Source organism: Staurois parvus, unplaced genomic scaffold (assembly GCF_062004578.1).
Source record: "Staurois parvus isolate SC_StPar_1 unplaced genomic scaffold, SC_StPar_1.0 ptg000761l, whole genome shotgun sequence".
Classification (NCBI taxonomy): domain Eukaryota; kingdom Metazoa; phylum Chordata; class Amphibia; order Anura; family Ranidae; genus Staurois; species Staurois parvus.
Genome location: NW_028318557.1, coordinates 668,821 through 689,640, shown reverse-complemented (window position 1 = coordinate 689,640; position 20,820 = coordinate 668,821). Strand labels below are relative to the sequence as shown.

At 41.6% G+C, this 20,820-nt stretch overlaps 1 protein-coding gene across 4 annotated transcripts in view; it reads left to right on the top strand.

The window, feature by feature from the left end:
• The window catches only part of FNDC3A (fibronectin type III domain containing 3A), a 341,321-nt gene that overhangs the window by 306,874 nt on the left and 13,627 nt on the right, over positions 1-20,820 (top strand). For 3 of the 4 annotated variants that reach the window (XM_089654386.1, XM_089654387.1, XM_089654389.1), the window contains 8 exons: positions 2,882-2,987; positions 5,712-5,884; positions 6,494-6,607; positions 7,591-7,740; positions 9,141-9,424; positions 11,120-11,332; positions 15,744-15,910; positions 16,886-17,013. In XM_089654386.1, coding sequence (XP_089510512.1) covers positions 2,882-2,987; positions 5,712-5,884; positions 6,494-6,607; positions 7,591-7,740; positions 9,141-9,424; positions 11,120-11,332; positions 15,744-15,910; positions 16,886-17,013 — 1,335 coding nt within the window. Of the gene's footprint in view, positions 1-2,881; positions 2,988-5,711; positions 5,885-6,493; positions 6,608-7,590; positions 7,741-9,140; positions 9,425-11,119; positions 11,333-15,743; positions 15,911-16,885; positions 17,014-17,095; positions 17,440-20,820 lie in introns of those variants that run through there. The other variant, XM_089654388.1, reaches the window with a different exon arrangement.

Here is a 20,820-nt window from a genome sequence, read left to right as displayed (position 1 = left end):
CTATCTTTATCCCCCTACACAGGTAGCTGTGGCCTCTCACTGGAAGTTATGACCCCAGTTCTGCAGGAAGAGGGATTTTTGAAATTTTATTTAAACCTGCTCACATCCCTGAGACAGACAACATTGTCAGGTCCATTTGGACTTAAAATATCTGAGCCCGTTTTTGAAGGTCACAAAATTCTGGATGGAATCAACAAGGTCGGTCATCGCTGCCCTCCGATAGTGGGACGTCATTACAATGGTAGATATAAAGGATGCATACTTAAATATCCTGATTTCCCCTCCACACTACCATTTTGTCTGCTTTGTGGTGGAAAATCATCATCAGTTGGTAGCTTTCCTCTTTGGACTAGCCAAACCTCCCTTAGTCTTCATAAATGTGCGGTCCCTTTTGCATTCCTAGGGAATCCACATCCTGGGCTACCTGGATGATCTCCTTCTGCAGAAGGGTTCAGTAGGGGTATAGTCAGAGGGCCTCCAAAGATCTCTTTAGGTCATTCAGAGATTTGGATAGATTTTCAGTCTCCATTCTGGAACAGTCTCGGCACCTGGAGTATCTGGGTTTGGTTATTGGTCATTGCCCAGAACAAGGTGCTCCTTTCTCAGGAGAAGGTTCTTTCCCTTGGTGTGCAGGCGCAGAACCACTGGATGGTTGCGAACCCCTCGGTTAGGGTATTCATGTAAGTCCTGAAGACTATGGTGGTTTCCTCCAAGGCAGTGCCATATGCGGAACTGCATTCTAGACCTCTCTAGCTGTTGAATCCTAAGTCCTAAGCTATAGGAAAATCTCTGATTCAGTGATTCTCATTTTCCTGAAAGCTAGGATGGCAACATCCCAAAAATTTTGCCATTGTACATTGAAGGCATACTTCTGGTGGTGTGGGAAGACAGATCTCCACCCTCTCCAATGTTCTGTGGGTCGTTTGCTCACCTTCCTGCAGTCAGAGCTGGACCATAAATTAGCTTTAAGTACTTTTAAGGGCAGGTGTGAGCCTTGGGCATTCTATTTCAGAGATCCCTTGCCTTTCACTGTCTAGTGAAGGCCTTTGTGCAAGTGGTTGCTCACAATGGTCTACCTTGTTTGTTGCTGGTGTCACTGTGGGACCTTCACGTGGTATTTCCAGTGTTTCAAAAGCCACTTTTTGACCCTGTATGAGAGTACCTCGTTAGATCTATTCATACAGAGGAATCTGAAACATGCAACTCCAGCTGAACTATTCTGCTGTGTCTGTCAGAGACACAGCATAGAACAGGGCATAGATTAGTCCTTATTAACAAAGGGGCTTGCACCCCTTTTGTCAGTTAGGAGCAAGATCTGCTCCATTTCCTCAACTTAGAAGAATGATGCAGGAATAAGGCCTGCACCACTCTTTAATCCCCCCCAGGCTGTCAAATACTACCGGACTTCAAGTTAATACTCATATTAGTTAAGGCTTCCATATCTTTTTTTTTTTTTTTTAAGTTCTTTTGCCAGTGATGTTCAGATCAGAAGAGCTTTTACAGCTTTTAGCTGGCAAGGATGCATACATCTACCAATTTCTAGTATTAGAACTCTCATTGACAGCAATCAATTTGATGAGTTTATAGCAGAGGAAGTTATATGAGGAAGAATTTGAAAAGCAGAGCAGCCAGATTGCAGATACAGGTGTACCTCGGTTTACAAACACCTCAGTTAACGTAATTATCGGTTTAGGAATGAAATGCCATTGAAAATAATGCTTCGTTTACGATTTTTTTACAAATTTTTTTTCGCAATACGAAGTGTATGTTGTTGCCAATTTTTAAAATGCAATTGCTGGCTTTTTTTTTTCTTCACTATAGCTCACAGAGCTGTCACTTTCCCCGGAGTTAAAGGAAGCTTTTAATAAATAAAACGGCATGGGGTCCCCCCCTCCCATCCATACCAAGCCCTTCGGGTCTGGTATGGATTTTATGGGGAACTCCCACGCCAAAATTTAAAACAAAAATGGCGTGAGGTTCCCCCCAAAATTCAGGCCCTTATCCGAGCATGCAGACCGGCAGGTCAGGAAAAGTGGTGGGGGAGGGGGGAATCGAGCGAGCGCCCTCTCCTGAACCATACCAGGCCACATGCCCTCAACATGGGGGGGTGCTTTGGGGCAGGGGGGGGCTCCCCTCCCCCCACAGCACCTTGTCCCCACGGGACAAGGGCCTCTTCCCCACAACCCTGGCCAGTGGTTGTGGGGGTCCCCAGATCCCGCCCCCCCCCCCCCCCAAATGTGAATGAGTATGGGGTACATGGTCCAGATACTCATTCACAAAAAAAAGTGCAGTGTGAAAAAAGACAGGACACGGTCTTTGACAAGTTTTTATTAAAAGAAAAAACTAAAAGAATGTTCCCCATAATAAATCCAACGTCATTCCCGATGCCCACCTCCAACCCGGAAAAAAAGAATTTAAAAAAAAAAAAGCTCTGCTTCCGACGATGGCTTCCAGCCGAATGCCTGCTCTGGTGGTTTGACAGTTCTTAAATAGGTAAGGGTCGGGTGGCAGGCATCGTGATTGCCATCATGTGTTTATTTGGTTGTAGAAGTACAATACTTAGTAATGCAGTATATACTGTATGCACTTTTAGGTTTGAAAAGTAGCTTTCAAACCTTAATGTGTATACAGTATATACTGCATTACTAAGTATTATACTTCCAACAACCAAATAAAAAGATTGAATATGCTTCATTTCTGGTAGCTATGATGGCATAAGAAAGTAAAAACATTTCAAATTTAATATATTTTCAATAGCTATGCATTTTTGTGGCATGTCTTATACTTTTATAAACCAGTATTTTGTTGTTTTTAGCTGTTGTCAGGGCAGTTGTGTGTGTCTGTACATCTGTATAGTGAATCTCTGTCTTTCTTTGTCCAGCCCTCGGAGTCTTTAATAGTGCAGACCCCAGCTGTGTTCCCTGGTCCTTGCCAACCACCCAGACTTCAAGGCAGACCTCGGGCAAGAGAAGTGCAATTGCGATGGGGTATGGTTTACAAAATGTTTATTGGCTTTTCTCTGCATTATCAACAGTAGTAGGATTGTAAATATAGAACTAGATTTGGAGACTTTCTTTGTAGTCAGGAATATTCTAGTTTGAGATTGACATTTTACAAAATAAAATTAAACTAATAGTCTAGGTAGTACACTGTAGTCTATACTATGTGACATTCAAGTTTATGTAATTCTGAACAGTAGCTGTCTTCTGTTAGATCCCTTTTAGTCTGGTAATTTACCATTCAGTGCATTTTGTTTGCGTAATAAGTGCAGACATATACCTGACGAACCTGAGACTTTTCTAGCTATTCTGTGTCCTATTCACTCTGCTTCTGTTATAGTAGGGAGTGCAGTTAGCCCTCCCAGTTCTTACCTTGGACTACTAAACAATTATTCCCAATGTTGAGTTGAGGAAGGATTCCATAGTTTATGAAGAGAGATGATTGGGGCTGTCACAGTTTTTTGTGTTTTTTGTGTAGAAAAGGCATTGTGTTGCCAACCATAACAGAGAAATAAGGATAGAAGTGTGTTTTCACGGATCAACAAGTATTGTTTTATACTTTTGGTCCCATTAAAAGGATAAAACCTAGGCCAAGTGCATGTATTTTTATATACGTACTGCATTTTTATTTTTTTTTTGCAGTTTTTTTTTCCAGATATGCACCTTACAGGGTAACTAAAGACTTTAAGGCGCCATGTACACTAGCGGTTTTTTTTTAGTTCTCTAAGATAACACTATTTAGTTTCTAGGAGCAGAAAACAATATGCTGATAATATCTTCTAGGAGCCTAAAAAAAACACTAGTTTGCATAGACCCTGAAGGTGGTCAGACATACAAGGCTGAAGAGGTTTACTAACCAGGCCAATCAGTCATCTCCTCTAAAGATAATTGTCCAGCTTTGTCTGCTCCCATAAACTGAGATTGTTGACTGAATTGGAAATTTTTATCTCGTTTAACCGCTTCAATACCGGGCACTTTTCAGGTTACAGCGCTCTCACACTTTGAATGAGAATTGCGCAGTCATGCAACACTGTACCCAAACTAAATTTTTATCATTTTTTTTACACAGCTAGAGCTTTCTTTTGCTGGGATTTATTGTTTGCTAAATTAACAAAAGAAGACCGAAACGTTTGAAAAAAAAAAACACACGTTTCTTTGTTTCTGTTATAAAAGTTTGCAAATAAATAATTGTTCTTCAGAAATTTAGGCCAAGATGTATTCTGTTACAATTCTTTGGTGAAAATAATCCAAATAAGTGTTTATTATTTAGTCTGTATGAAAGTTATAGCGTTCACAAACTATGGGATATATCTGAAAATTGATCAATCCTGAAGTACTGACAGCCAATCTAATTTCTTGAGGCCCAAAAATGTCAGAACAGTACAGATATCCCCCTAACTACCCCTTTTTTGCAAAGTAGACAGTCCGACGTATTTAATAAGAGGCATGGCGGGTTTTATGAAGTTGTACAAAAAAATTTGTGAAAATCATTTTTTTTAATTTCTTCATTTTCCAAAAATCTATGATAAAAACATTACATACTGTCACCAGTGCAGTACAGCATCATCATATAACTGGTGTGGCTGTGATCAGGGACACTGACTGGTGACAGTACGAAATAAAATTTGATAATTTTTTTCAATTTCTTTTTATTTTATTACTATTTTTTTGTTTTGTATTACGTTTTTTCTCTTTTTTAAAGATTTTTTGTTTTCATATTACACTATGCCCAGAGTAGTATAATGTTACCATAGTAACATAGTACTACTTTAGGGAAGTGATCAGTATTTTTTTTTTTTTCCTACACAATTTGATTGCTTATAGCAAAGAATTTCTTTGCTATAAGCAAGCATTTGACTGAATGAAATCGATTCATTCAGATTTTTTTGTTGTGATTTGCTGTGATTGGCCCAGCCTGTGCTTGCGATCACTGTGACCATTCACAGCTAGACACACTTGTATACAATGGATGGCATGAAAGGAAGCCAACCATTGTTTACAACTGTCATGTGACTTGCTGTGATTGGTCACAGCAGGTTATATGGTACTGGCAACGGGCCGGTACACAGATCTGTCATCGGCTGTGTCTGCGGTACACAGCTGGTGACCGATCTCGCCACAGCGCGGCCCTGCCAGCACGCGCAAAGCGTGACCTGGGAAAGGTGTCATATGACGCCCACGCAGATCGATGAAAGTCCTGCCCAGCTGTCATTTTCCTATTGGCCGGAAAAATGACAGATGAAAAGTGGTTAAAGATGTCTTAATAACCAATGGAAGACCTAGTGCTCACACAACGTAGGCCTGTTTTAACCCCCAATTTGATATGCAAACCTAGGCAAGCCATGGATGATTCAGTTTTCTTTCTAGCAACTATGGGAAAGTAAAGTGCTTGATTCCCTCATCAACCCAGCCTGTGTTAATGGGGGAATCCCTCCCAAAGCACTACTGTGTTCTGCTGGCGGGGAGCCATTACTTCCTGCAGCTAGAGCCACCTGCAGTAATTGCATGCAAAACATCCAAGAGGCTGGCTGTTCTGAAGTCGATCGATGGATGGACTTCAATATAACCTGCCTGTTCATAGATGGATTGAATCTTGCCCGGTCCTGGTTGAACTGGCCGAGATTCAATCCATATATGGCTTTAGGGCAGGAATTTACATCCCTGTTGTTTCATTACTTCCTTTGTTTACTTTTTATTATTATCTACTTACAGCACCCCCTGTGGTAGACGGTGGGTCTCCGGTCACCTGCTACAGTCTGGAGATGTGCATGTGTGAAGGTGACCAAAGAGAGGTGTACCAAGGATGTGAACTTGAGCACACTGTGTGTGGCCTTCTTCCAGGAAAAATATACAGCTTCCGGTTACGTGCAGCTAACAAAGCTGGGGTAATCTATTGTTTCCTCACATTTTTATATTATTATTATACAGAATTTATATAGCGCCAAAGGGTTTGCTCAGCGCTGTACAATAGCAAGGGGGACAGAACATGAGACAAGACAGAAACAATACAATACACGAGGGGTTCGAGGGCCCTGCTCTTTCGAGCTTACAATTCTTTCTGTTGCCAGCACAGTAAATGTGACAGTTCTGCTTCTAAAACACAACCGTCATTATAATTTATTATACACCTGATGGCTGCAAGTAATCATTTTTAACATATATTAGGCTAGCTGATAATAATTTGCCTCGCCTCCATCAAATGTAAACTGTTAACAGTACAAATTTAAAGAAGAATTTTGGCAGTCAGAGTAAGAAGGACATTTCTTCAGGTCCTGCACTTAGTATTGTGGGCTGCCTAAAGTGTGATCCTTTTTTTAGTGATGAATGCATGGACAATGTAATAATGAATAAATAGCATCGTAGAGGGGTTAACCTTCCTCAGGGAACCATCTAGACTTTACTGTACTGTTTACCCTCTTTAACAAGTAAATTTGAACGTAATTCTTTATCAATAGATAATGTCCATACAGATATATTTCCATTATTTTTCTTAGTTTGGACCATTTTCTGAAAAGTGTGAAATTACAACGGCAGCAGGACCACCAGAACAGTGCCGACCTCCTCAGATATCCTGCAAGTCTGCAACGTGTGCTCTCATTCACTGGGAGGTAAGGTGTGAAACCGACAGTCTTAGGAGATTTGGCTGAATAACCCAGAATTGTTAAAGGGAAACAATTTAAAATTTTTAAGGCGGTGTTTTACATTTTTATATTTTTTTTTTTACTAAATGTTTTTGCTTTACAAATAAAGAATATATTACATTGGTTTCCTAGAGCACTATAGGTTGCATTACAGCTGTTGTTGTCTACGTGATTTGCATTGTGCAGTTGAAGCGTCAGACAGTGTTGTACAGTTAAAAATGTTTAATGATTGTAAATAATAAGTATGATACTCACAAGTGATCAATAAATAAAAGGCACATCATAAAGGAACAGCTCTGTCCAGTTCACACTGCGTGTCTATCTGTAGGGAGAACTCTGAACATCCAAAAGGCTGACGCGTTTCGAGGACTAGCCTCTTCCTCAGAGCAAGTGTATGACTCAATTATCATCGGAAATGGCACCAGTGTGAACCAGCACTAACACAAACTTCTTTTAGACCACATATACAATGGCGCTTACCAGCTCCTGTGTAGTAAATTGTTAATGTTGTGGAGTAAAACCTTGGCACTTTTGGCGCACCCAGGGAGCCACGCATGCTGAATTCAGCCACCAATACAAGTGAATGACTGTACATGGCTCCTGTATCGGCATTTATAGGAGTACAAATGTGCCTTTTAGTAATACTGTAGGATGTACAGCAAAATTAAATTAAGTGACTCATGACAAGGGCATATCCTTGGCACAGGTTAATAGCAGAAGGATTATTTAGGGCTGGGCTGCAACAGCGAGGACATAGCTAGCCTACAGAGCAGCAGACTTGGGTTTGAGGGTGCTAGCACCCTATTCATAGGGCTATGTGCAGCCTATGTGTCAAATTCTCCAAATATTTGTTGAGGTGAATAATACAATAAGAACTTAGAATATTTGCTCAGTGAATATAAGACTTTTTTCGTGTATATAATGCATGTATTGCGCTTTTCTTCCAACAGGCTCCAAACAATAATGGTGCTGAAATTACAGAGTACCGGGTGGAGTGGGGAGGAATGGAAGGTTGTATGCAGACTTGCTATTGTGGACCTGGCTTCGCTTATGAAGTGAAAGGCCTTTCACCAGCAATTGTCTACTACTGCAGGGTTCAGGCAAGTTCACATTTATTTGTTAACACGACACCAATCAACCACTTGTGCATGAAGTCTTGCCCACAGAAGTAGTATTAACACTAGTGGTCTTTAAAATAGACATTTCAGTAACTTTACAAGTGTTAATAAATTCCGGCCGTGTCACAATATATAGCAACGAGAGATATGTTTTCTGACAGTCTGTACCTTCAGTCATTAAAAAGCACTCTGAGCTTCAAGCAATTAACTTTGCCAGGTCTGAAATGGCACCTGTCTGCTGCAGGCAGGAGGAAATATTTCCTCAGCCTCCTCTTTCCTAATGATCAGACTGCAGCATTAACTTTTCAGAGAAGTCAGATGGGGAGACACCTGTGACAGGGGGCTAAACTGTGTCAGACATATAAACACAGCCAAGAACTGTATAGGCACAAGGGTGTACATGACTATGTTGTCTCTGAGCTAGCATCTCAGTTTAGGATATGGATGCTGACCCTTTATCGTGCCTGAGCCAAGATGACTGTCTTTCTGAACAGGAAAGCAGATGCACATACTGTCAGAGGAACTACTATGAGTAACAAATACCTGAAAATGTTTATACATGGATGCACTTGAAATGAAGCCTTGTGTGATGCTAGATCCACTAGATCCTGTATAACCGCTCCTAAGTACCAAATCAAGTTAGTGATGCAGAAGCAAAAACATTTTTTTAACCTTCCCTGGCTGAGCCAAACCATTCTTAATTTTTGTCCCTTGTTTGCCCCCCCCCCCCCCACTCACCAGAACGCATAATAAAATGCACGTTTGTATAATAAATCCTGATGTCATCAAGGTCATCTGAGTTAGGGCAGGAATGGGGTTGAATCCCTCACACAATATATGGATCCTGGGGCTTTAAGTGTTAATCAGGAAAATACCAGAGTTCCCTTGCAGATGAGTGAGGCGCTGTACAGGTTGGGGATGGGGATGCATTTTATTATGCATTCCGGTGAGTGCGCATTTCTTCTATACCTGATTGCACAAGCACCGAATTAAAGAGAACGCAGGATTCCTTTGGGCACTTACAGTCACTTTATGAACATTCTCATAATTTATTTACCATGATGTTTTTTATATGTACCTTTTTATTGAATTTTATTTAATTTTAGAGCTGCACATTTCTTGTATATTTTGGTTATTTGAGGTTTATTTGGTTACCTTGATGCATAGCGGCTGATCGTTTTTTGTGTGCTCGCATACACCTACCATTTATGTAGAGTTATAGAAGAGACCACCTACTGTTTTGTGTGTTTGAGAGCTGCAAACTGGTTCCTATAGGATGCATGTTCACTTGCGCTTATAATTTTTTTTTTTTTGTGTATTCCCTGTAACTTTTGAGAAATGAAAAATCTTTAGTGATTGGTTTTATTTTCCCATGATTGCAGGCTGTAAACATTGCTGGTGCAGGTCTTTTCAGTGATGTCGTGGCCTGCCTGACACCTGCCTCTGTACCGGCTGCTGTGATGAATCTCTGGGGGATGAAGGAGGATGAAATAGACAGTCCTCATTACTCTCCTTCCACCTGCCTTGCTATACAGTGGGATAGACCATGTGACCACGGTTCTGAGATTACTGGCTACAGTATAGACTGTGGAGACAAGCAAACTATCTCTGTTGGGAAGACAACTAGCTACATTCTAGAACACTTACAGCCAGATACCACATGCAGGTAAACTGCAACATAAAGCTTGGCTATTCTACATTAATGTGTGTTTTTAGTTTTCTTCCATTTTACTAGAGTTATGGCATCCTTCTCAGTGGAGGTAACATTTTGAAGTAGGGGGTTGTTGATACAGTGTCTAAGGCTAGGTTCACATCTGTGTGGGTGGTGCTGCTGCTGCAGATCCGCACGAAAAACCAAGAAATGCGGACCCGTGGGCGGGTACCATTAGTTCTAATGGCACACCACCAACACTGGAAAATGCAACCGTGGTTCCCGTGCGGGCTGCATTTGTGGAAGAAGTGCAGGGACTTCTCTGCGTCTCACGGGGCACAGGAGCCCATTCAAATGAATGGGTTCTAGTGCCCACGCAAAACGCGGCCCGCATGGCCGCTTGTATGTAACTGAATATTTCTGTGAAGTAAATTGGCCTTGAAGGACTTTGAAACACCTTCATGACCAATGGCAAAGCAAATCTTAACACCTGAACACAGTTTTTTTTTTTTACATGTGTTAGTAAAAAAGTAAATATCATCGCAAAGACTTAGCGTATCCAGGTGAATTATACCTTGTTTCTTCCAGGATAAATTTTTCTTTATTTGGTGATAAATGGTAATGGATCTCTCTTGATTTAATTTTTTTGTATTATCCAAGGAAAACCAGCACAAAAAATATATTTTTTTAAAATGTAGCTCTATATTTCTTGCTATTACCATAACCTATCACCAAAGAAAATCCTAAGTTCTTCTGATGATCCCACACCACATATGTATATTATTTGTTGTTAGTACCCATAGTAGGAATCATAAACAATACTGCTTGTTTTGCTTTCTTTTTATCCTAGCAAAGATACACTGACCCCTGACCTTTGACTCTGACTATTGCCTTTGGCCTTTTTTTTTTCCCCCCACACACTTTTCTTTGTTTATACTTTTTCCTCCAGCAAGGAGAAAGAGATGCAATGCATCTTTTTCTCCATTCAAGAGAAAAAAAAAAACACATGGGTGGGCTTTAGAGTGACTGTTCACTGTGAAAGCCAATCACAGCAATCAGGTGATCAGAAAGCAGGCCTTCCGGTTCCTGATTGTTAGTACGAGCTCTCGGTGAGAGCTTGGGTCTCTGTGCTGGGAGTGTGCTGTGCAGTGTGCTCTCAGCACAGCCTCAGTGGCACATACATGCAGACCCATGGAAGAAGACCTACTTCAGTGAGACTGCATATATGCATACGCTCAGAGAGAAGGGGTTAATGTGTTTTAATAAAGTTGAAATGTTTGTATATTAGGTATTGTAGCTGACTGGTTGAATGTGTTTGCAGCCAGGTATGGTTATGGGATAGCATCACTTACAGTGTAATATGTATATTATAGACCGTTTGTTATTAAGAGGCCAGCTTTTAAGAAATGTTGCCCTTTCCTCTGAAAATGAAAACAATCTTAGCTGTGTACCATTTGTTAAGCAAATTTTATTTTTTTTGTAGACAACAGACCTAAAACTTCTATTGTAGATAAAGGTTTCAATTGTTCAGGCACTTTTTTCTTCTTGCTGTATTAACGAGCTCGTGGACCAGCTACCCCAAACCCTCCCTTTATTTCCTAAGCACACCTCAATATCAGTTTCTTCTCTGATGAGCAAAAGCCAAGACACAGCTGTCTACAAAATCCCCACTTATCTTCTGTAGTCATGCTTTATCTCTTCTCCTTCCAGAATACGTGTTCAGGCATTAAACAGTCTGGGAGCTGGTCCTTTCAGCCACTCTGTTAAATTAAAAACCAAACCCCTTCCACCAGAGCCACCCCGCCTGGAATGTGCTGTTTACAGTCACCAGAACCTTAAGCTGAAATGGGGAGATGGGACATCCAGATCCATACCTACAGACTCCATTCAGTACCACCTCCAGATGGAAGACAAGACTGAGAGGTAAAACCATAGTGGCGGTTTTGTAATATATGTTAAGCAGAAAAAAGCTGTTGAGAGATCTAGTCTTTTTTTCAGTTTGCCTCATGTGAAGTGGTATTCTGTTAACACCATTTGTGACATGGCACATTCAATAATTTTACCTACAAATGTGGAGAACGTATAGACTCTAGTGTACTAAAATTATGTATAAATGGTCTCAAATGTACATGGGAAAGCATTCCATACATAAAGCTGTTTAGGTATTCCATGGCTGTGTTTATAGCAATACATTTCATTTTAATGTGTTGGATATAAGGGTAGTTGTTAGCGAGGGCTTAATGTCTTTCCACTGAGTTATTTAAAATGTCAACTGAGCTCCAGCACCCCAGAGGCTTGTTCTGCCTGATTTAATGCCTCAATTACAGATTGCTGCAGCTGGTTTACATTTTAAGGGTGGTTCTTCCATATCTATATATCTGACACTTTTTTCCCTCTGTGAAACCATGATATATACAGATGCATTGTATACTTACATGCTCCATACATATCCATGCCTTGCTGGTTCTAGTTACTATTCTGATTTATGAACCAGCACCCCCAACCCGAGTTTATACATGACTATGGCCATTTTAATTTTGGCCATCCATTTAATCACAACCAGTCTGAAAACTGTCCCGATTTATCACACCTCGTTTTTAAATGAGGACATTTTCTGTTTTTTCTCACTTGAAGAGTTGCTGTACAACCATCATACATTAGGCAGACAAAGGCACTATAAAAATTAGTTGAGAACGAAAAAAGATAGTGTTCTTCAAAATCTATGCATTCCCAATAAGAAGTATGGAACAATGCTGTGTGAGCTTGCGCTATAATGACCTTTTTTAAAAGCAAAAACTGCAATGGCAGCCCATGTCTTTTTCTATATAAACCTAACCCTGGTATGAAAACTAAACATCAAAAACCCTGTTACCTGTAAAACAGACCTTCCCCTGACCTACACATCACTACAGAACACAGCAATGATGTAGTGGTCAAAGAAAAGTGCTGAGTGCTGCTGAAGACAAGGAGAGGGGCACTTCCAGAAGTGTCTGTTTCAGAGAAGCCAGGGACTTCTCATCAGTGAAGCAGCGTTTGGTGACACACACACGGTAACAGGCTTCGTTTTTGCGACAGGCTTGAGGGGCCAGGAGACCTGGTGAAAACTTATTAGGAAGAGCATTTTGATTTAACAAAGGACCACAATTTTAGGAAATAAAACGCCAAACTCTACAGTGATGTCTATACTAAGCTCCAAAGAAAGAGAGAGGAATCGCTTGCCATCTAGAAGCTTCAATACAGTTTACTGAATCTAACAACACACAGACTGATCCATCCGATATAAAGATCCTTTAACATGTTTCACTCAATCAGGAGCGTACCCATATACTGACCCAATGAGTAAGTTCCTGACCAGGTGAAAAGTGTTGGGGGGCGGCGGGGGGGTTGCAGTCTGTATATCAGATTCAGTAAACTATATAAAGGCTTTTACGTGGTGAGTGGTTCTTCTCTTTTGAGCTTTGTATAGACCAGTGTATCTCAGCATTTTTTCACTCAAGGCAACCTTTAAAATGCTACACAATGTTGGGGCACCCTTTAAAATTCTGCACATTCTTAAAGTACCCCTTTCTAAAAAGTAAAGAGCTAAACAAATAGTTTTACATATATCGCAGCAGCATCCACACACATTGGGCACCCAACATTGGAGGTGATTTATTCTTACAAAGCAGTATACCTTTGCACACTTTTACTGATTAGTATTCCAATGTTTCTCTTCTCTGTTTCTCTCCATCACACAGTTAATATGACCCCAGTGCTGACGGAGAGGGACAAGGGAGGGGCAAATGAGGATGCTGTGCAGGACCCCGATAACCCTACTTTTCAACCAATGACATCATTGGCTGTTAGAATTTTGGCAGCTGGTGCACACAGCACCCAAGGCTATAATGCTGCACAATGAAAATCTATGGCTTAAGGATAAGTTCACCTTTGGGAACATGTTATATGTTCCACCCATTTTTAGCTTTACCCATAGCATTTAGCGTTTTACCTATAGCTGCGGTCACACCAGCCACGCCCCCCTTCCTCCCCCAGATAGTGCAGGGAAACTTCTCCTTGTACTATATGAGGATTTGAAAACGTTGCGGCCATGCGGGGCTCCACCTACACTGCCGCATCACTCATTCACAGAGTTCTGTAAATGAGTGCCTACAAGTCCTGGCAGCTGTGGATCGCCGTGATAGTTAATTGAAGCTTCCTGTCAGATATTCTGACAGGTCTGCAGGAGACCTGCATGGCATCAGTGATCTACTGATCACTGGTGCAATGCTTTCCAGGCTCCTGCAGACAAAAATAATAAATGGACATTTTTTTTTAACCTGCAAAAAAATGTGCATTTATTATATTTGTCAAAAAGGTGAACTTATCCTTTAGTCCACCCATTGGCTTGTACATTATTATGGTACAATTTGGGGCTATTTTTTAGAAACTTTGCCAAGGCACCCTTGAGGAACCTAGAAATCCTTGTTGAAAAAGGATGGTGTAGACTGTGATACTGGCCAATGACTACAGTAACTTGCTCCCTTTGTTAGCGGTAGCTCAGTGCACCAATCCACTAAGGCACTGAGGAAATAAAAAATGCTAAATTACATCAGCTATGATAAATCAGGCTGCTAGAGATGGTTGCCTACTTGCCTGTATAGTGTTCCAGTAGCCCCAAAACTCAGGTAAATTGCAACTTTAGGAAATTAAGTTAGGCTTGGTCCCACTTTCTACTTCCTGTCGCAAACGCGCACATCAGAGATGGACGCGGTTCAATCATTTTGGCTTCAACCTCCATCTTGGCTTAACTGTCTTGAAATATCTTTTTCCTTCATCCTCCCCCTTCCTCTCTGTTCCGCCACCGTGACACCTGGTTGTGGGTCACTGGCAGGCTAGAGCAGCAGGGAGTCCAGAGCTACAAAGCCCCCCCTCAGGAGAGCTGGAGTCCCACTGTCCTGAGAACCTGTGTAATTTCACACCTCGTAAAAAGATAACGGAGCCTTCCCCGGAGTTCAAGGCATTCCCAAGAAGCCCACACCAGATAACACTTTTAAAAGATCAATTTTACCCCTATGTTTCATATCTTGGAATAGGAGAGACTTACATAAAAACCAGACATCCCGTCAGATTGGCTAGGAGCAGGCAAACAGTTTGATGGGTCATTCGAATTATCTCGGACCATCAGGGGAGCCGAAACATAGAACTCGTGAACCGTGCAACATATAATTTCATAATTCATATCTAGATAATCCTCAGACTTGTCTGCATAATAATATACCCGCGGGTGGAATGTCACTTGTGCAGCTGGAAAGTTATGGACCAGAATATGAATTATGAAAGATGTTGGCTCCAGTTTAGGGTTCCGCCTGACGATCCCTCCCTCAACAGGGGATTGGTCTTTTTACTTCAGAACCACCCCCTGCTGGTAAACTTTAAAGCAGGCTGTCAAGCCTAAGGGGGTCAGTTGAAGAATTCACCCATTTTTCCATCGTAACATAGGGAGATCAAGGCACCCTCCTGCTCTGACTTGGATCTGCTAAACTCAGGACTTTGGCAAGTACTTTAACCCTTTCACCCCTCTCTGATATCTCTTTACTGTGCTATGGTTCTCTGTATGTTTATATATATATTTTAGTTACATCTTCTCTGTAAATATTTTTACTGCACCTGTTTGACCCTTTTAGTAATAAATCTTTCTTTCTGAAAGTGTTGAACTGTTTCTACAGCTCCTAATTGCAATTTACGAATCCCTGCCTATGAAGAGACTCTACTGTTTGTTTAAACCTCTGTATAACTGGCCTGCGGACCGTTTTATACAGACGATTATTTCAATCTTTATAGTGTTATAACTGATAACGCGAGTTTCCTCTTTCTCTGTCCAAAAAGGAGGTGGTGGCAGTGTGGAGGGTTAGTTGCGTAATTAACCCGACCCAGTAACAATCGCTCAGGCTGTCAGTACATCAATCTGTATCCATTAGCTGGAAAATCATTGTGCAGGGTACAGCTGGGCGTGGCATTGTTACGCATGTCACATCGCGGTTTTAGATTAGCTAGTCCTTCGGTCACGAGTTTGGTGAGAAGGTCTGGGGTCTGACGCCGCAATCGTGACACTTCCCACTGCTCCCTATTTGCCTATAAATTCATTTATCTCTCTTATAGACCAGTAGTGAGAGGCAAAAAGGGTGGGGGCCCAGAATGGCTTCATTGTTTCTATTTGCATGTCAGATCTTCTGAGCTGTGTGGCTATTACACTTTTATGGTAATCACAGATCAGTTAGGAAAGTTTGCTTATATTTCATAATGTGACTTCATATTGATAAACCAATCTAGAAATGTGTGTTAATCTCTGTTCCAGGTTTATATCCTTATACAGAGGTCCATGTCACACATACAAAGTACAGAGACTTAACGAGTCCACATCCTATAAGTTTCGTATTCAGGCATGCAATGAGGCTGGTGAAGGACCTTTTTCTCCTGAATATGTTTTCACAACTCCAAAATCTATTCCTCCTGCCTTGAAAGGTAAGTGTGTTAATGTACAAAGCATACTTGTGGCAAATGTTAAATTTAAAGAGAAGTATGAGAATTCCTTTTTTCCCCAAATCATACTTACCTAAGTGGATGCAGCATCAGTCCAGTGCTGTATCTTTCCCGCCGGCTCTAAGGCTGAGAACTCAGTGGTCACATGATCGTTGAGTTCTCACAGCCACTCTGGTGGATGCAGCATCGGTCCGATGCTGGATCTTTCCCCTGCCGACTCTAAGGCTGATCACATGATCGTTCTCACAGCCACTCTGAGCAGAGAGCGGTGACTGTTAGTCACTGCTGTCTGCTCTGGGCTCCCCACCTTCCCTGCACTCACTGGAGCGCTGGACTGTGGAGGGGGAGGGAGCGGCTGGCTGACTGAAACCAGGAGCCGCTCCAGACTCTGGGGTGTATTCCGACTTTAATATCAGGATCTTTCCCAAACCTAGACCGGCTGATTGTAGTCAGCCGATAGCAGGCTTCAGCCCGCTGTCCGATGGAAACGGGTCTCAGGAGTGCAGAACGAACTGCACTCCTGTGATCCACAGGAGAAGTATGGCCAAAAGAGCTTGGCTGTACTTCTTCTTTAAACAGCAACTCCACTCAGAGTAGATTTTATCCTTGTTTTTGAAATGCGGGTGCAAGCTTTCGACACCTGGTGGTCTTATGGTTCATTATTTGTGTTCTGTGGCTTGGTCTGGCAGGTGATTAAATCCTGTCTTCCTCACCTTAAAACAAAGAAACCCTTGAACTTCTGGGAATTTTAATTTTCCAAGGCACAGTAGTAAAAGAAACTACAGTTCAGCTTAGTTTTTCATTCATACATTGCTCTTCCAGCAGGTGGTGCAAATTACTAGTTGTAGTGATATGAAATGCAAAAAATAAATTCAGGTTTCCTTTCATTCATGATAAGTAATCCTTTTTCAGCTTTGTATTATACCAACTGATTACATTTTCTGTATATTCTACAAGCACCACGGCTAGAGCGAATAAATGAGCATACCTGTGAAGTTACATGGGAGTCTCTGCCTCCAATGAAGGGGGATCCTGTGATCTATATTCTACAGATGATGGCTGGAAAAGACTCTGACTTCAAACAGGTAGGAATCGCATTTTCCCCTTGCTCATAAATCATTACGTGGTGTTATACACACTTTAGTACAGTTTAACTTTATTTCTAAGGATCACCGTTTTGGCAGTTCATCCTTCCTGACAGCACAAGCCTGGGCAACAGAGGATCTCGCCTACCTTTTTGGAACACAAAACTGTAACATTGCAAAACCCTTTATCTCCAGCCCCTGTAGATATATAGAACCAGTCTTGTGGCTGCTATTGTGAACAACTGCTGAAACACAGCTTACCAATAAATTCAGTTCAGGTTTCTCTCCCAAAATGTGTTGGCTGTTGTTGTTTTAGGATAGTTGTAGTTTCTGAGGTGCTTATTCACGTCAAAGCTTTGAGCATGTGCTCCATGTAAAGACATCTGGCTGGTGAGCTCCAATGGAATGAGATTACATGCAATGCTCTCCAGACTTGTGTACACATGCACATTTTGAACCGTAATTAAAAGATTATATTAACCACTTGCCGACCGCAGATATCCAAATGACCGCTACACTGCGGCCGGCCAGTTCTGGGAGGATGTCACAAATTGCTAATCAGCCAATCACATGGCAGCAACTTAATGCATATAGGCATGTAGATGTGGTGAAGATGACTTGCTGAAGTACAAACTGAGCTTCAGAATGGGGAAGAAAGGGGATTTAAGTGACTTTGAACATGGCATGGTTGTTGGTGCTAGATGGGCTGGTCTGAGTATTTCAAAAATTGCTGATCTACTGGGATTCTCATGGATAACCATCTCGAGGGTTTACAGAGCATGGTCCAAAAAAAAGAAAAAATATCCAGTGAGTGGCAGTTGTGTGCATGAAAATGCCTTGTTGATGTGAGAGGTCAGAGGAGAATGGGCAGACTGATTGCTGCGATATTCAGATGGTAGGGTCAGAATTTAGCATTTAACAACATGAAAGCATGGATCCATCCTGCCTTGTATCAGTGGTTCATGCTGGTGGTGGTGTTGTAATGGTGTGGGGGATATTTTCTTGGCACTAGCAAGGTGTACTTAATAAAGTGGCCGGTGAGTGTATATCTTATATTCAAAATATTTTAACATTTTATTATTTGTACATTAAAGCCTAGGCACATTTTATATTGTACATTCTAAAAAAAGGTCCTTTTATAAAATATTCTATCCTCCCTTTCAGGGCTATGAGTGAAATGAACTCTCCAAAAGTCACTATATCACATAATCCTATAATTCGTAATTAGCAATTAATAAAAAGTGACGTATGCGTTTAGTGACAATTCTTATTTGTACAGTAATATATCACAAAACTAAAGGCAAATACACAACAGTTGTCTTCTAGTACAACTGCAAAACTAGATAAATCAAGTATTATATAAAACACTGCGAGGCTGCAAATGCTGATTGGTTGATGGTTTTCCAGCTTGTCCCTTTCACCAAAAGCCGGTCCTTAGACAGGCTTCTATCCGAAGGACAGCTGTACACACTGAACCCGACGATATTCAGACCGTGTGTACCCAGCTTCAGTTTTGTCAACCAAGTACTGGCTCTGTTTAACTTTAGATCTGTGTCCTAACAAGCATCTCCCTGAAGCCAGTGAAATGCCTTTTACAATACATACTTGCAAGGCAGCGTTATCTTCCTAAGTTGTGATCAACCCTATGTTTCCATGTTTAAGGTCAGGGCAGATTCTGTATGAAGTAGCAGCACCAGCTCAACCTAACAGCTAGGTTTTTGGTTAAAAAAAATGTAGAGAGCATTGGAAATCTTGAAATCTGAGTACATTCAGTAGCTATGTGTCAGGGATCCCCATGATCCCCGCCGCGATGGTCCCAGCGCAGTGCACCGCCCTCTGCAGGGACACGGGCACTAGGTCCGGGCCGGCCGCGGCGTTCGAGTTCGCGCATGCGCAGTAGAAGCCGCGGCCGCCCGCTGGGCACCAATGGCAGCGCAGGGCGGGATATTTAAATGGCCCTGAGCTGTCATTCAGTGCCTTCTGGTCTTTCCTGCATCCTGTGAATCTGCGAACCTGTGCCCTGTAAGTTTTGGACCCGGATTGTACCTGACCTTGCTAATTTCTCCTGTCCTGACCCTTGCTTTGCCTGACCTCTCTCCTGAATGCCCCCTATTGGATTTGACCTGCTGTTGCTGACCTGGCGTGTGACCCGACCATTCTCTGCCCGCTGCCTTGTACCTTACCGTCCTCTCCGTTACCGACCCGGCCCGTCTGACCTTGCTCATCCATCCGTCCATCCCTCGCAGTGGGGTCTTCTTACCTCCTCATATCAGACTCTTTCCCATGGGAGCCCTTGGCGCATACCACTGACGGACGTACCCAGTAGCCACGACCTGGTCTCGGGGGGCTCCAAGTCCATCCCCACCATCAGGGGCCCTGGTGAACAAGCACCCTGGGACTTAGATTCCGTGCGCTGGGGACGCCTATTCAGTGGAGTGCTAGTGGTACCGCCGGGCGGTCCCTTACACTATGTTTAAAGAATCAGGCTAATTTTATGTGTGTTTTTAATCAGATATTGCTCAGCTGCCAGAAGCCATGGTAGTATTTGAAAGAATCAAGACAGCTGACCAATTTCTGATAATGTATACCTAGCTGTTACTCTAACCAACTGGCTTTATAACTTTGAGTTACTGACTCAAACCACACATGCAGATCAAGAAGGTGGATAGAAGTTCTTATTTGCATGCTTGACTTGCATCTGTTGCTCAAAGTATTAAAGGCAGAAGGCCAGCATAATCGTCAGGTCCTTAGCACTTCCAGAAGGTGCAATCAGCATTTTGCCACCTTTTTGACTCATTAAAAGGGTTCCCTTTTGTACAGTTAATATATCAGCTTTCTTTTAATGTAAAGGAAAAGGGATACCTTTTTTCTTTAGATAGATAGATATCCTAATTTGTTTTATTACTAATCTAGACATTTATATTAGATAGGAGACAGAAAGCTGTTGAAAGAAGATATGGATTTTTCTTTATTAGATTTAAAATTTTAAAAAGATCACACTGCTAACTCTATTAATGTAACAAAGCAAACAAGGCTATATTAAATTACAAAATGAGACTTCCTGTGCAGCTAATCATATTAATATGGGCTTCACATGCAAGAAATGAATAGCTAACCTATGTAATGAGGACATGAAGATGAAGCAAAGGTACACAAAGGTGATTTGTAGCTTTTAAATATATTAAATTAACAGGATGACACACAAAACATACATGGGGGGGAGACACATTAAGCACCTTTCTGCCTGCGTATTTAGGTTGAGTGAATAAAGCAAAGAAGCATAGCTGTTGCTCTCGCCTTCATACAGTGCCTTGAAAAAGTATTCATACCCCTTGAAATTTTCCACATTTTGTTATGTTACAACCAAAATTGTAAATGTGTTTTGTTGGGTTTTTATATGATAGACCAACACAAAGTGTCACATAATTGTGAAGTGGAAGGAAAATGATAAATGGTTTTCAACATTTTTTTACAAATAAATATCTGAAAAGTGTGACGTGCATTTGTATTTAGCTCCCCTGAGTATATACTTTGTGGAACCACCTTTCGCTGCAATTACAGCTGCATGTCTTTTTTTGGGTATGTCTCTACCAGTTTTGCACATGTGGAGTGAACTTTTTGCCCATTCTTCTTTGTAGAAAATTTCAAGGGGGATGAATACTTTTTCAAGGCACTGTACTTCGGTGAACTCACAATATAGTCATGTAAGAAAGGAAGTGATCACATTCGATTGGGTTTATATTCATCCTTACAATAGCCTAAGGAAGATGAGAGAGAAGGGGGAGTCGCCAGCCGTGACTTGCATAA